At 40.3% G+C, this 16291-nt stretch overlaps 1 protein-coding gene across 13 annotated transcripts in view; it reads right to left on the bottom strand.

Annotated features, from left to right (window-relative positions):
• LOC110333405 (protocadherin alpha-4) overlaps positions 1–16291 on the bottom strand; it is a 229917-nt gene that overhangs the window by 21975 nt on the left and 191651 nt on the right. For all 13 annotated transcript variants that reach the window (XM_029546761.1, XM_029546756.1, XM_029546762.1 and 10 more), the window contains exons 2-3: positions 9913–9971; positions 6815–6903 (exon numbers count right to left, since the gene is read on the bottom strand). In XM_029546761.1, coding sequence (XP_029402621.1) covers positions 6815–6903; positions 9913–9971 — 148 coding nt within the window. The remainder of the gene's footprint in view (positions 1–6814; positions 6904–9912; positions 9972–16291) is intronic.

The following is a 16291-nucleotide window of genomic DNA, read 5'->3' as shown; positions in this document are numbered from 1 at the left end:
TAGACAAGATGGTGGCTGAGGAAGTACTCGGCTTCAAGACTAGATTAGGGTAGAACAGCATCTATTTCTGCTTCCTACCCTTCTGCTGATAGACAGCAAGGAGACTTCTAATGCCAAGGAAGAATAAGTCCCCTCCACAACCCACACACACACCTCCAGCAACTGGAACCCTTAGGAGCCTTCCCTAGAGACCCCTGATCTACAGTCAACATTTGACCTGAATATGTTTCTCCAGATTAGGCAGTGACCTTCTCAACTGCAAAGCTGACTGCTTCTATGAAGATGATTTTTTTTTCAAGTTCCTTTGGCTGACTGTCTCCAAAAATTCTTGCTATAAAAGTCCCTTGCTATCACCGTGGCAGGCTTTAGTGTGAAGCTTGCCAGTGTGGGTGAGACCTCTCTGGAACTACAACACTTAAAGTAATTATGAATTGTCATGATAATTCTACTGTAAGCCAGGTCAGAAGTAGACTTTCCTTGTTCAAGTGCCTTCCAAATAGGAGTTCCCAGACTCCTAACCTAAACAATCCTGGTGATCTTCCTCACAGAAGGAAACACAGACTCCACCCTTCATTTCCCCTTCCTTACAAAGCTTTCAAACAACAAGCAGCCTGCTGTCTTTAGTCTTTGTGCTGCTGAGACAAGTAGAAAATTGGTGAATTCTTCCTTTCTTGGGCTTTTTACGACACTGGGAACTCCCTAGCAAAAACCTGACTCAGACTGTTGATAACGGGCTTTAAAACCCAAAAACAACAGAAAAAGTGAATATCAAGACCTAGACGAGTATTTCAGAAATTCTGTTTCATGGGATTGTGTTGTTTGGTTGGCTAGCTGGTTTAGATATTTGGTTTTGTTTTGAGATTGGATCTTCCTATATAACCTGGCCTGAAACTTACTATATAGATCAGACTGGTCTTGAACTCCTGATGATCTTCTTGTGTCAGCCCTCCTGAGCTCAGGGATTACATGTGGGTGTACAACTGGCTCCACACAACCAGTTAACAAAAGAAGACTACAGCGTATGATTTTTCACAAATATAGTCAAAGTTGTCAGGAGAAAGTTCTTCAGGGACCATACTCTTTTGCTCCAATGTAGTCAACATATTAAATGGATCTATGACAACCAGAGAAACTATAATGAGGTTCTATTCCTTGCCCAGCATTATTGTTTTTGCATCTGTGGGCTTCTAAGGAAACTTAAGCTCTTCCTCTCTTCACTGTGTATGTCCTCAAAATGTTTGTCAAGAAGCACACATTGATAAGAGCTTGGGTTATTTCCATGAAACTTAGAGTGTCCTTTTGAGGACAACTGAGAAGGAAGAAGTTCTTTTAATACATGTCATGGTTTCCAACCTTGATTGTATTTGACCTTGAGCTAGCAACGCTGAAAAAAACTAGTATGAGGGGAAATGTACAGAAAATACAGGGGTCTATAACTCACAGAAACTACTTGTTATCCGAAAAAAAATTTTTTTAGAACATCAAGACATTCTTAATTCCATCTTTTTACCTACACAGTCAATAGAAATGGAAGGTGCCAAGTATCCCTCCTAGTAAGAGATGAAGAAAGGACACATAGACAGAGGCAACAAAGACTTAAGCTTCTTGGCTTCTCCTGGGATACTTCTTCTTGCCATATCACCTCGATACCTTGCTCCAGACCAGGCCAGAACGAGCAAGTCTTTGTGTATCATGAACTACATGGAGAACTCTTAAAAGCATAACGGGCTTCACACCCACTGAAAATGAAATTGCATCTTCTAAGGGTTTGCTCCCCCTGCCCCACTAGAGATCACTCACTACAAAAAGCTCTTTTCCTGGGCTGTCAAATGGAAGGTGACAGTGGAGGACACAGAAAGGAGCTGCCCTACTCACAAGATCCCTGAACTCATTTTTTTTTCTTCCTAATAAGGATATGTACACACCTACCAGGACTGGCATTGCCATGACAACAGCTGAAGTCCAGGGTGAGCAGGTTAGTAGAACAGCATGCTTTCTAAAGTCTTCCCAAAGGGCCTGAGGCTGCACTCACTCATGAGACATAAAAGATGTTGACAGTGCTCCTAAATGGACTCCAAAAAACTTAGCGGACATGGTTTCTTTGGGAGTAGTGATTAGGGATGGAGTCTATATTGAGTCTTTCCTTGGGGACTTGGCTTGGTTAGAAAGGCAAAAATCTATAAAATGCATAAGAACTGGATTCCCCTATAAAACTAGGACACATAACCATGTACATTTCCTGCCAAGTAGAGAGATGTGACAAAACAGGACAAAGGCGATCCTACAAGGAAATATAGAGACAAGCACTTAAAATTTCAGTGACACAGCCTCCCCACAGAGACTACTCAGAGAACCTCAGGTCTACATTTTGAAAGTAAAGAAAGGATAGACTCATCTTTAAAAAAAAAAAATCCAAGAAATCATAAAATAGCTGTTCTCCTAATAAATTTGTTTAGACTCTTTAACATGTGAATGTTGTGCCATTCAATTACTGTAATAACTTCGTAAGGAAGATACTACTCTTATATCCATTTCTCTGAAAAAGAAACTGAGCATCGAAAGGCCCGAGGAGCATACAGCAATTGACCGACACAGCAAATGTCACAGGAAGCTTGCTCTGGGTCTGCAGCTCCAGTGTTTGGCAATTATCTCTCGGGTCTGGGAGAGGCCCCTGCTTCCCACAAGAATCATAACAGACGGCTTCCACACACTTTCTGAGCCTCTAAACATACTAGGCAACATCAGAAATATTTACTCCAGCCCAATGCATCTTTGCTGTTACTAATTTGTGATTTTGGCACTGGGGATTGAGCCCGGGGCTTCCCACATGATAAGTAAATGCTCTAACTCCGAGTTACATTCTGCTCACTTTTTATTTTAAGATAGTATCTCTTTATGCTTGCCCAGGTGGCCTTGAACTTGCAGGCCCCTGTTAGCAGCTCCTAAGCAGCAAAGGTCACAGACCTGTGTCAACAAACTCAATTCTATAAGGATTCCTAAACTTTAGGGCGTGTTGAGATCACATGGAGAGCTTGTCTGAACATTTCTAACAAGTCCCTAGATGTTATTGGTACTCTACCCCAGGAAGTGCACGTTGCAAACCACTGCCTGGTACCCTGAGTTCTCTAGCTAATAAGCCTCATTGCCTTAGAGCCTATCCCACCCAATTAATCTTTCACTGTTTAGTTCCAGGTCCCCCAGGACCTTGCTTCACAAGCTATGATGTTATCTTTGGCAGAGCTGTGTGCCTTGGAATTCCCTGGGCTCTTGATAAATAGCGGGAACAGTTATTATCCTCTGTTATCCATGGGGGATGGACTCCAGGATCATCACAGACAACTGATTCAGTTGATGTTCAAATCACATATAAAATGTTGTAGTGTTTGCATGTAATATCACAATCCTCCTGTGTAGTTTACATCATCCCTAGATGAGTGGTAATACCTAATACAATGAAAATGCTATTCAGGTTTTTACCTTGTACTATTTAGGAAAGAGTGACAAGAAAAAAATCCCTGTACCTATCTGGTACAGATACATTTTTATCACATATTTTCTATTTGTGGTCAGTTGACTCCATTGTCCCAGAACTTGAAGATTTGCTTAGATTTCCCTCTCTAAAATATTTTTTTACTGTTGCCTTTTCTTTTTTAACTGTGGTTGTTTTGTTTATAATGTGTTTTTCCAGAGATTCTGCCATGTAGATTAGGTAGGTCTGAACTTGAGACCCTGCTACCCTACCACATAGCATCTCTTGTGCTGATGTGTGCACTATCATATCCAGTTTGCACACGTCTGGTAGATCTTGAGAGTCTATGAACTGTATAAAGAGGAGCCTTGAACAACTAATAGGCCAGAGCAGCCTGACCCACTGCAGACAAGCAGGCAGGGTCCACCATTTTTAGAGCCTCTCAGGATTCCCTCTAGGAATTAATCACAAGAGAACATTCATTAAGACTTTGTCAGGAGCTGGGCAGTGGTGGCACGTACCTTTAATCCCAGCACTTGGGAGGCAGAGGCAGGCAGATTTCTGAGTTTGAGGCCAGCCTAGTCTACAGAGTAAATTCCAGGACAGCCAGCCAGGACTATATGGAGAAACCCTGTCTCGAAAACCAAAAAAAAAAAAAAAAAGACTTTGTCAGGGCATTCACCCAGACAAAGTTAAAAGTTGCACACCCGTGCCTAGCCCTTTAATGTCCCTGCCTCTAAAACACATTCCTCTATCCTTGCAGAGGCTGTAACTGTATTTTGTGCATTCACTGTTTAGCTAATTTTCTCTGTGCTCAATCTCATGGGAAGCTGGAGGGAAATAAGGAGACATGTGATCCAGGTCTGCTTATACAAAAGGCAAGACTGGCGAACAGGGGCCAGTAATCAGAATTACCCAATTTAATGCCTGACTTGTTTATCCTACAGAAAACATCACCTGTAATGCCTCCATTGAGCCCTTCAGAATATAGCTTCTTTACCCCAGGCTTCTGAAGACTGTGAAGTTAAATGAAGAGCTTACCAGCAAAGCAGAGGAATTAAAAGGGAAAACAACTACAAGAGGCACACACATGACTGAGGAGCAGTGCAAAGTGGGCCCAGGTTCCTTTATGCTCCTGGTCACAGCCACTCTGGCATTGGCATAAAAGGACAGTCAGTGGCAAGACACAGGAAGAGCTCAGACACAAGTGGAAGAAGCCGCAAGCACAAGAAATAAACCTTCCAGAAACAACTGAACCTTCACCATAAAGCACATGAACTCAGTGAAAAAATAGGCTTTGTTTGAGACTGAAAACCAAGCTTGGAGAAGCATTTTCCTTTTCTTCAAGGAGCAATGAATAAGCACTCCTCTCCCCAGGCCCAGGAGGGCAGTGGTGGGTGACCCAACTCTATAGATGTTGAACAATCCAAATAACCTCAGAGGACCTGTATCTGGACCTACAAATGGGAACTACTGGATTCTAACCATTAGGTCTTCAGTCAAAGCCAGATAGTAGATTACAAGCCATGAAATTATTTTCCCCCAAACATGAGTAAGCTGACTAGATATGCATTGATGCTCCATGCCAACCACTGTGATGCATTTAGGCACACTGTCATTGTGCAGTCAATCAGTAAGCCTGACACTGGAATTCAGCTCAGCTCTTATTCTAAATAATAATATTAATCTTTACACCATTCCTCTTCAAATGACAAAGAACACAGTGTAAGTTTTAATGCCTCAAAGTACAAAGGACATGGCAGAAGGCAGAGGACAGTCCTTTTACCTTCGTGTAATTGGTGTGGAGGTATTTCAAAGAGCATAGTTAGGTCACCACGGAATAACTGAAAACTGTGAGCCTGACCACTCCATGAGGGCCATGAGGCATGTATCAGCAGCCAGTAAGGGCAGAGAGCAATGGAGATTCTTCATCTATCTCCATCAAAACTATGGATCATGAACAGTTGGGCAAGATGATCTCCAGACTCCACCCCTTTCTAAGAAGCTGTTGGCTGTGGATAGATGATGGGAATATGCTTTTTCTTGAGGATGTGGTAACTGATAGATTCCACAGTCTCCAGTGCATGGCCCCACACCCATGCATGTATGATCAGCATTAACAGGACTTAAAGGGCTGTGAAACTCTCAAATATGAAAAAATTTAAAAATGAACTTGGATGCAACTGCTTTCTGACCAATAGTAAATGTAAGTGTTGTATGCATATATTGGATGTGTGTATATACATACATATACACACATATATACATATATATATATATATATATATATATATATATATATATATATATATATATATGAATATTTATCCCTAATATCCTTTTGAATATGAAGGACAAACCTGGTTCTAAAACATGAAATAATCCATAAATGCTCCCATTTTATATGTGGCTGGAGATTTACACTGACCAGTGTCATTAATGAGAGGCTATATTCAAAGCTAGCTCCTAATTTACCAAACTAACCTATAATGTCTCCATGACAGCAAGACTAACCCTAGAGGTAGGGAGTGATCAAGCATGACTTCACATGTGGCTTTGGGTAGCTCTGACCTGCCTAGGTGCCTCCTTATCCTACAACAGTTAGTATGCTGAAAACACTCTCCTCTCTCACTCATTCACTGAACTGGGGCTGCAGATTAGTTCAATGGAGTCTTTCATGTTCTTCCCCTTGCTATCTGGCAATATTAGCTGTATAATAAATTGCTTCAACTCGTGCATTTTTGACCAACCTTACTTTTAGTTGACATGTGAAACACTCATAAATAGCAAATGCTACTTGATTAGAATAAAGTCCTTGGAATTGCCAGCAAAATATAGGCCCTTCACTGTGCACGTTATTCAGCCTAATCATTTGAAAGGCATCTAGTTATTTTTAGAGAGAAATTTCGCATACATTCTTATGTCATCTGTTCTGTATTGTGCATGCACTCGTTTTAATTTGGGTGGGTTTTTGCAAAGCAGCATGCTTTGCGGCCATATCACATAGGCCTGGATTTGGAGCAAGATGACTTGTGTTTGAAACCTGTCTCTGCTATTCACTTGGATTCAGTACTGAACTTCTCTGCTTCTTCAGCCTTTAAGACTAAAATAGGAGTAATAAGTTCTCAGTTATCTATTTTCAACTCTTGAAGAACTCTAAGCATAAAATCAAAACAGTCATGTATATATAGAGGTCATGTTTTTATGGAAGAAAAGAAAGACTCAAAAAGGAGCCATCAACATTTCTGCTCTCAAAAACAAAGAAACAAAGAAACAAACAAAAAAACAGGTCATTTGACAAGTTTCCAGAACCCAAACAGGAACAGCGAGATCCTGACTCTTTACCTGGTGTTGCACTGGATACTGTTGGCCACTGCTGATCAGGCCCTCCTGGACCAGCCCGTAGAATGCCAGCCTCCTCCAGGTGCACGGAGCTGAATAAACACATAGACCCAGATAACAGTTAGACCATAAACTCCTTTCCAACTCTCTCCCCGCCCTCAGAAATTGCCCCCATTATGAAGGGAGGGCTGCAGCCAGCACTCCTTGCTCATGCTTGAATTGCAACCATTCCTGCTGAACAGTCACCTTGGAAAACTGCAAGACCATTGCTGTCTTACCGCCTGCTGTGGCACCGTGATAATAACATGTTCTGTCTTTATGGCAGTTTTGGTTTTCATTAATGCCTTGTGGTGCCCACTCAATCTAAGAAAAGACCCTCAAGAGGACAAATGCCATCTTAACGTCTCAGTGCTGATGAGGGAAGCTTTTTCTCTGAACTCCCAACCCTGTCAGGTTAGTTGATAGTAATATTAGTAATATTAGTTTGGCTACTCAACTCCTTCCTGGGAGTCGGGGGATGCACATGTACAGCTGAGAATTGAACTCTAGGTCTCATACATGCTTACTAAGGTCTCTATCGTTGAGTTACATCCCCAAACCTTCCTACTTTATTTCAAGGACAGTGTCACTAAGTTGCCCAAGCTGGCTTTGAAGTTGTTGTTTTTCTCTGCCTGCCTCCTAAGTAGAAGGGGTTACAGGCATGAGCAACAAAGCCCAGCCCAACTATTTACTTTTGTTTTGTTTTTTTAAAGAAAACTTTGATAAACTACAAAGAACAGTTGGATGGATAGACAGTGACAAAGTATTGCTTGCCCCAGCTCTGATTAATTCTTAGCTTTACTTCTGTTTTATTTTTTCTGTATTGTTTTTATGCATAGATGATCTACCCAGCACATCTTAAGACAAAAGAAACCCATTTGCAGCAATTCATAGATCCAGAAGAGACTAATTCAACATAAAACACTGCTGGGACATGATCTGAGAGACTCATTAAGACTAGCAGAGAGAAAACAAACTGTCTAAGGTCAGGAAGAACTGTGTGTCAATTTATGTATGTCTACAGCTAGTGCACATCAGAGCTTCAAATATATCCAGATAGAAAAAGAAGGAAAACAGGGTCCCAGCTCAGTAGCTGGGACAATTCTCTGAAGTTGGTGGACACTTTAAAATTAGACATTTGCTTATCCTCAAATGAAATTACTAAGACCTCAGTGCCTGACTAAAAGGGTGACAGGAGACAACAGATCAGAAGTGGAACTATTACAGGAAAGGGGATCTATGCATCCTGCAGTCCCTTGCTTGTTCACTCCAAACACACTGGGGAGAAATCCACAGGCTAAATTATAACTTAACACTCTTATCCTTCACTTCCATCCCAGAATTTTCTTTCTATTTTTTTTAATTGTAATATCCTTTGGGCATTCTTGGAGCTACCAGAAAGTATAAGGACATAAAGATGTAACTTCCTTGCAACCAGATCAGCTCAAAACAGATTTTAAAAGTAAAATGAGGATGGCATGATGCCCAAGGCTGGGCAAGCCAAGTGCACTGTGGGAAGGGGGAATTCTGCAAGGTCACAGCTTTGATACATGGTCAATGCCCTACACTGTGTGCTTTAGTTTCGAGTTGTATTTCATTACTTACACATTTAAATCCCAAACTGAAACCCAAACAGGAGCAAATTGGGACAAGAAAGTGATAATTCCTTTACTGTTTTATTTTAAACATAGTTTCTCAAAAGCTGCACCGCATAGCTTTGGTACCTTTCAAGCAAAGCACTAATTCAGTCACAATGTAAAAGCTGATATGTAGCTTAATTTAACTAATGCACAGCTCCACAATCATCCCAGATATACAATACCTCTCTAATTTATACAAACAATTCCTCTGATACCTAGTATCTGTATAAGAGGTTCCAGATTAAAATCATAACCCTGGTTCCAGCATGGCATCTCACCAAGCCAGTTACCAACCTTCAGCCCTTCCCTGATTACTTCTGATTCAGAAATAGCACCCGTATAATGATCTCTACTCATTTGTAAGCTTGAGAAGGCATTAATTTATTTTAATCTAATGCATGTTTAATGAGCTAAAATTACATTTTCATTAATTCTACACATAGTATGCTATAAGCTTTTCCTTTAGTCATTGACCTAGGTTTGATGAAGACTCCATTCATAAGTGCCCAGATATTCTGAGAGGCATGAAGTCTGGAGTTCATTTCTTCTTCAAAGTTAAACCCTTTTGCTAATATAATCATTAGTTTCTTGAGTCTCCCTATCTGGCTTCCAAAGACAGTCACAAATAATGAATCTTTCATTTGGCCCCATGGCATGGACACATCAGCTCTGGGAATCAGTTACTGTCAAAGAGACAAAGTAGAAAAGACCAAACTATATTAAGTCTGGTCTTGAGTAATCCCATTACTCTAGGCTGATCTAAAGCAAGCTAGATTAGTCTCTAGATATTCAGTTATGTCCTGAACATGGCTCATCTCTAAAGAGCTCATGATATTGGTAACAATAAGACAGCAAGATGATGGAGAATATAGAAAATTCTAGAAGGAGCAAATATATATACAAGAACAGCTATCAGTTAATGTGTTTAACAGTGTGTAATCGTCAGTGGGAGATAGGAGATGAAGAACTATGAGATAGGAAACAGTTTATGTATATACATTTATAATGCACTCAAACCTGGAAGTGCTTGACTTGTATTAGTTATAATTTTTGAGAGAGAAAAATGGGTGAGAGTGATGAAGAACTCGAAATTATCACAGGGAATTTAAAATATTTTTAAGCTGATACAAAAGTTTTTAAACTGACACATCCTTACAGGAATTTTGATGAAAGTACAGATACCAGCCTGATTCCACACGGCATTCTCATTTCCCGGCACTCAATAAGCACTCAGCACTGATTACTTCCCATGTTTCAAGAAATAATCATGAAGACCAAAATAATTGCATTCCCGGGCAGAGTTTTAAACACTTCTCAATTTAAACAGCTGCTTCTGGGCTGTGGAGATACAATTTATCTAACAGAGCCTACTTCGAGTTTCTCCCAAGTGAAGGAAGGAATGATGGAGAAGGAAGGACATACCTGTGCATGCCTGCTCTTAGCGAGGCAGAGTAGCGCCAGTCAGGATTGGGCTGTCGGGGCTGCAAAAATCACAAAAGGAGTTTGTTGTTAAAATGGCAAATCAATGTTCAACAAAGGCAGTACTACTTGATTAGTTATTCCTTAAATATTTTCATCATAGAATCAAAAATATCAAATGGGACATTTTATATGAAACCCATAATACAGATCAGTTTAGGAAATCCATACTTAGGGGTGCTGTGAGGGTCAGGCTTAGATATGCCCTGCCAAATATAAGTCTATGTTCTTAAAACATTAGAGGACCAAGGGCCTCTCCTCCCATTGATGACTGACTAGGCCATCCTATGCTACAAATATAGCTAGAGCCACAAGTTCCACCATGTGTTTTCTTTCATCGGTGGTATAGTCCCAAGGAGCTCTGGGGGTATTGGTTATTTCATATTGATGTTCCTCCTATGGGGCTTCAGTCACCTTCAGCTCCCTGGATATCTCTTGGTCCTGTGAAGGCTCTATGCCCCAGTATAGGGGAATGCCAGGACCAGGAATGGGAGTGGGTGGGTTGGGGAGCAGGAGGAGGGTAGAGGGGATAGGGGATTTTGGGAGGGGAAACTAGGAAAAGGGATAACATATGTAAATAAAGAAAATATCTAATAAAAAATAAACTAATTTTATATACACCAAAAAAAATTAGAGGAGTTTGTCTCATGACAGGAAAAAAATTCATTGTTTTTCCCCTAAAATGCACCATCAGAGGCTCACCTTCAGTCCTGTAGTCTAGCTATAACAGTTCAGGACCACACAAATTCTGCAGATCTGCCTGGACTGCAGAGGACTGCAATCTACTGCTGGCTTTGCAGACTGCAGCATGTTTGACCTGAGAAGGATGTGCCCAGTCATAACACTAGCAACTGATAACAGCCTCGTCAACTGATGGAGGACGGATAGCAAAGAGAAGAAAACAAACCACTGCAGTTTGACCTTGTTTGGCTACCCAAGCATTCTTGTAAATCTGCACCGGCTCCGTGCCCCTTTCTCGTGCTTTACCTCCTGATTCACTAGGCTCTGATTGCTTAGCAGGAAGTAGATGAAATCCACAAGGACTCCAACTCTTTCTGCACCACCTGTGTCCTAGAACAAAAATTTCTGTACCCTCTGCCCACAAACTGTCATTCCAAAGTAGAATTGATAAAGAAGAAAATATGGCACCTGAAGACTGTGTGGGGAGCCAGGAGGAACTCAGAATCACTAGAGACTAAATCAGGCATGGATACTAAACGGGAAATGGAAATGGGGATTTCTTCCAGGTTACAATGATCATAGCAACATAAAGCTGTAGCAGTGCCAGTCAATGAGTTCAAAGTTCAAACTATACTTACCCGTATCGTTCATATAGTCAGTGTAAGTAATATGAAGGACTTTCATAAATACACTTCAGAATGCCCACTGAAGTGATGAAGTCAGCATTGCTTACCCCCATAAAAGCTGTCACCTCATTATTTTGTATTCTGCTAGCAAGCTATGTATGTGTAACTGGCTTCATCCTTGGTTTTCTAATCTATAACATGCCATAATTGTCCCATATAAAGTTGCATAAGTTACCCACAGACTAAATGAAATGGGCTTCCATTTTCTACAAGAATTGTAAGAGGCAACAAAAGATAAAATGTTTGCAAATAATTTTATGAACCTGAAAACATAAGTAAAATACATCTAAGTTCTCATCATTACTGTCTCCTGCCATAGGCAGGATCAGTGTTACCTTGTCCACTGAGGAAAGTCTTTCTAGAAAGACTCTAACATCTGCTGAGTAACTGGAGCTTATCTTTCTATGATTGGGTAACACTCATGATGAAAATCACTGCAACTTGATCTTTGGGACGAAATCACTAACCTCCGTTTGCTAAAAGGCACAATTCTATCTTGGCTGAACAGGAAACTCACTTTATTACACAATCTAACTTCCTCAACAACACATTTAATTTGTTATGTTGTTATTTTCAATAACAGCCCATCTGCAACAACTTACTTCTCAGATTTATTTGCCACAATGATAGTTATGAGATTTCTTATGGCAATAAGATCAGACAGGGGAAAAGAAAGGAAGAAAGCAACTAGACCGTCTTAATTCACCATCCAATACTACACAATGAAATAAGCATTTTTATCCCAATACTTTCCTGACCAGGTGATATATTCTGTGAAACTGTATCAGTTTTACTCATAAAACACAGATATCTTCAAAAGATGAATGAACACAAGATTATATCCTTAGAACATGGGGAAGTCTGATGTTGGATAAATTTTTAGAATATTTTTAGGTAAATGAACTGTCACAAAAGTTGTGATAATTACACTTTAATTATAAAAATGAGTGAGCTCTAAAGACAATAAATTTGCCCAATTGGTGAATTCAAGTGGTAGTTACATATAGTTACTTCTACATTCCTAAATGTTGATTCATCTTAAAAGAATACAAAATTGAAACCCAAAAATGTATGTGGGCTGCATACAAAATTTGGTTCAGTTTGGAAAAAGTTCAGGTTAAAAGACTGACTACTGATGTATCTGCTACAAGATAGGAGGGCCTGGGACTCACTATGACTGTTTATCTCTAAGCTATTTGAATATTACACCTCAAAATTAAAAGATTTTTTTCTCCTTCTCCATTTTATCTGTTTGTTCATCTGAAAGGAGGTATCGTGTTGAGCCCATGATGGCTCAAATTCACCATGACAAGGCTGGCCATGAACTCTTGATTTTCCTGACATCACCTGCCAACTGCTGCAATTACAGACTCACACCACCACACCTTGGGTGTACTGAATTTCCACTGGGGAAGTACTCCAGTTTAGTCTTCTAATACAATAAAAGTCGTAGAACGCTAGATGCAGGAAAAGTCAGTTAGATAATCCATATGGCTGATGTAATATTATTGAAGAAGAACCAACTTGAATTCCTGCTAAAATTATACAAAGATTTAATTTATCCTGTTATGGAATTATTTGTGATTTATGCCTTAGGATACTTAAGCTACAGAAGGATGAATCATTTCTAAGATGGTTTAAAGTAAAACAGGTTAAAAATATCCTATGCTATTCATAAACTCACATGAACTCACTCAATAAACTGCTGCCTTCTCACCATGAAAATTGCTGTTGAATTTGTCAATAAATTGCTCTTTAAAACGTGAAGCTACATGCAAGATCTCCTTTTTCTTCCAAGTAAGACTTAATTCAGAATGTATCTACAGCCAGGCTCTCATTGTGCTATCTAATGGACATTGGTCTAGATTTCAGTAGGCGGAATGCTAAGACAACCCCGAGATTCCCACACTACATGTACCTGTCCTGTATAATCTCAAGACTCAAACTGTGATAGACTTATTCCCATAATCGTGTTTACATGGCTTAACTGTCTTTTAAAAGGGGAAGACTATTTGGGTAGGACCAACATAACCACAAGACCCTTTATATTCAACTCAAGAAGTCACAGACAGGGTCATGGAGAGATGTGAAGCATGAGAGAGACTCCATATTTCAGGAGACTCTCTCTAGCCAGCCCTGATAAGTCTTAAATCTCTCTGAGCTGAGAGTAATGCCTCTCCTTGGCCCCAGCAAAAGGAGATAAGCAGGCACAGGATTCTGTCCCCAAGGAAGTGAACTCTGTCAACAATCTGAATGAACTTCCAAGCAGATTCTTACCCAGGCCTCCAAAGGAGTTCCTAGCCAATGTGTTGAATTTTTTAGTGTTATAAAAGCTGAAGTGGAAAACTCAACCACATATTGCAGGGCTCTGAGACACTAAATGGGTGAGGTTCTAACCACTAATTCATGGTAATTTGTTACAATAGAAAAGGGATGCATTAAAGAAAAACCAAAATAGAACACTGAAAACAATCACAACTATATTACATACTGGTCTTTCCATAAATCAACCTTGGAGGAGGATAAACTTGAGGATCCTGAGTAGAAAACTTCCTAGTACAACATGTAAACTCTAAGCTACAGAATGGGAAAAGAAAATAAGCACTACTTTAACATATACAAGATAGGTCCGAATACAAAAGAAAGTGCTAGATCTGCTTATTCTGAATGCACAGCCTGCTGGCACAGCAGTTACTTCCTTACACACAGTTGCATCTCCCTGGAGCCAGCAAGGCCAAAAAGAAACTGACATTTCTCTCCACCTTTGCAATGTCAGATATTTCTTTGCATGTGCCAAGTTCAAATTCTTGAAAGAGCTTGTATAATTTTTAGGTTAACAAATTTAAAACATTGCTAAAGAATTCTCTTGACTTATAAATTTTTAAATCATGGCTACTGGTTTAAATATTGGTCAAGATGTTATTATATTAATCAGATAAATTATGTTCATATTTAATATTCATAGAAACTATGATCCATCCAAGTGGGGTCCTGTAAAAGTCACATTTAAGAACACCTGTTTTTGAAATATTGCTAAAGAGTTCTCTTGACCTCTGAATTTTTAAACCACTGCTACTTGTTCAATAATGATCAAAATATTATTATGCTAATCAAGTAAATTAAGGCTATATTATAATATGCAAAGGAAGTCTGATCCAAGTCAGAGTTTTGAAGAAACATTTTACTATCAGACCAAGTAGGGTCCTGTAAAAGTCACATGACCAGATCAACTTAGGATCCATCTCAAGGGGAGGCTCCAAGGCCTGACACTATCACTGATGCTACAGTGTGCTTACAGACAGGACCCTACCATGGCTGTCCTCCGAGAGGCCCAACAAACAGCTGACTGAAACAGAAGCAGATACTTACACCCAACTAATGGACTGAAGTCAGGGACCCCTGTAGCTGAATTAGGGAAAGGCTGGAAGAAGCTGAGGAGAAGGGTGACCTCATAAGAAAAACAGCAGTCTCAACTAATCCAGACCCCTGAGATCTCTCAGACACTGAGTCACCAACCAGGCAACATACACTATCTGGTCCCAGCCCCCCGACACATATACAGCAGAGGACTGCCTGGTCTGGCTTCAGTGAGAGAAGATGCACCTAACCCTCAAGAGACTGGAGGATCCAAGGAGTGGGGAGGTCTGGTGTGTGTGTGGCGGGGGACATCCTCTTGGAGATGGGGGAGGGAAGAGAAGAGGAATGGGATGAGGAGCTGTGGGAGACAGACCAGGAGGAGGGTAATGACTGGACTGTAAAAAACTAAATTAAAAAACCTGTAATAATAGATTATGTTTGACATGAAATCAGAATAGGAGCTACTTGAGAGGGAAGAGGAGATCAGAGGGTGGGAGGGAACAAAAAAAGAAACCAAGAAAAATGTCAAAATGCAAGCAATCACTTTGTTAATAGTAAGAAGGAGGAGAAGGAAGAGGAAAAGGAAAAGAAGAAGAGGAGGGGTTACTTTATCAAATTCCCTTTGCATCTTGGTGATGGCAATTTTTCCTCAAATACTTAGAAACTGACATCATTCTGACCTCTCATTGAAAGCAAAATTCATATCCAACCAGGGCAAGAATCCAGAAATGAATTTGCTATTCTGTCAGGCAGACAGAGTGCCAATAGACACTGTATAACATGCCAAGCTGTGTCCCTGCAGAGTGTTCTGCATAAGACCAGATGCCCATGTGAAAGCTCACTGTTGGGTCAGAGGAAAGGGTAGGTCAATGGCAATCAAGCCACAAGAAACACAGTTCTCCACCAGTGAGAATATGTCTAAAGAACTGAGACATTATTCCTTTGGCTCAACTTTCTCTATGGGAAAAATGAGGATGGAAGTCATTTGAAGAAAATGCTGTACTATCAGATCCAGAACAAATAAACCTTGTTTTTCTCAAGACCACCTTATAACCAATGAAAATGGCAACATTAAACAGTCCCACCCACTAAAAACTGGTTATCAAAGATGAAATACTGGAACATAAATCCATAGTTAAAATTCCTTGGCCTTGGAGCTGGAGAGATGGTTCAATGGTTTAGAACATCTGCTGCTCTTGCAGAAGATCAAGTTCAGCTCCCACCACCCACATGGTAGCTCATGACTGCTGACAATACCAGCTCCTGAGGATCTTATGCCTTCTTCTGCCCTTTGTAGGCTCTGAAACACATATGGTGAAAATAAACTTGTGTAAATACACACACATAAAAATAGCAAGTATAAAATAAAATCTCTTGGTCTTGTGTGGCTCGTTATCACATGCCTATAATCACTCAAGAGACAGAGGCGACAAGACAGACGGACTCAAGAGTCTCAGGAGCTCAAGGTCATTCTCAACTACATATTCAGATAAGAGACCAACCTAGACTATATGAGATCCGATCTCAAGTATCCCAAGAAGGAGGAGAAAGAAGAGATGGAGGAGGAAGAGAAGGAAGAGGAGGAGGAGGAGGAGGAG

This window comes from Mus pahari, chromosome 15, assembly GCF_900095145.1.
Source record: "Mus pahari chromosome 15, PAHARI_EIJ_v1.1, whole genome shotgun sequence".
NCBI classification, from domain to species: Eukaryota; Metazoa; Chordata; class Mammalia; order Rodentia; family Muridae; genus Mus; species Mus pahari.
This window is presented reverse-complemented; position numbering and strand designations above follow the sequence as displayed.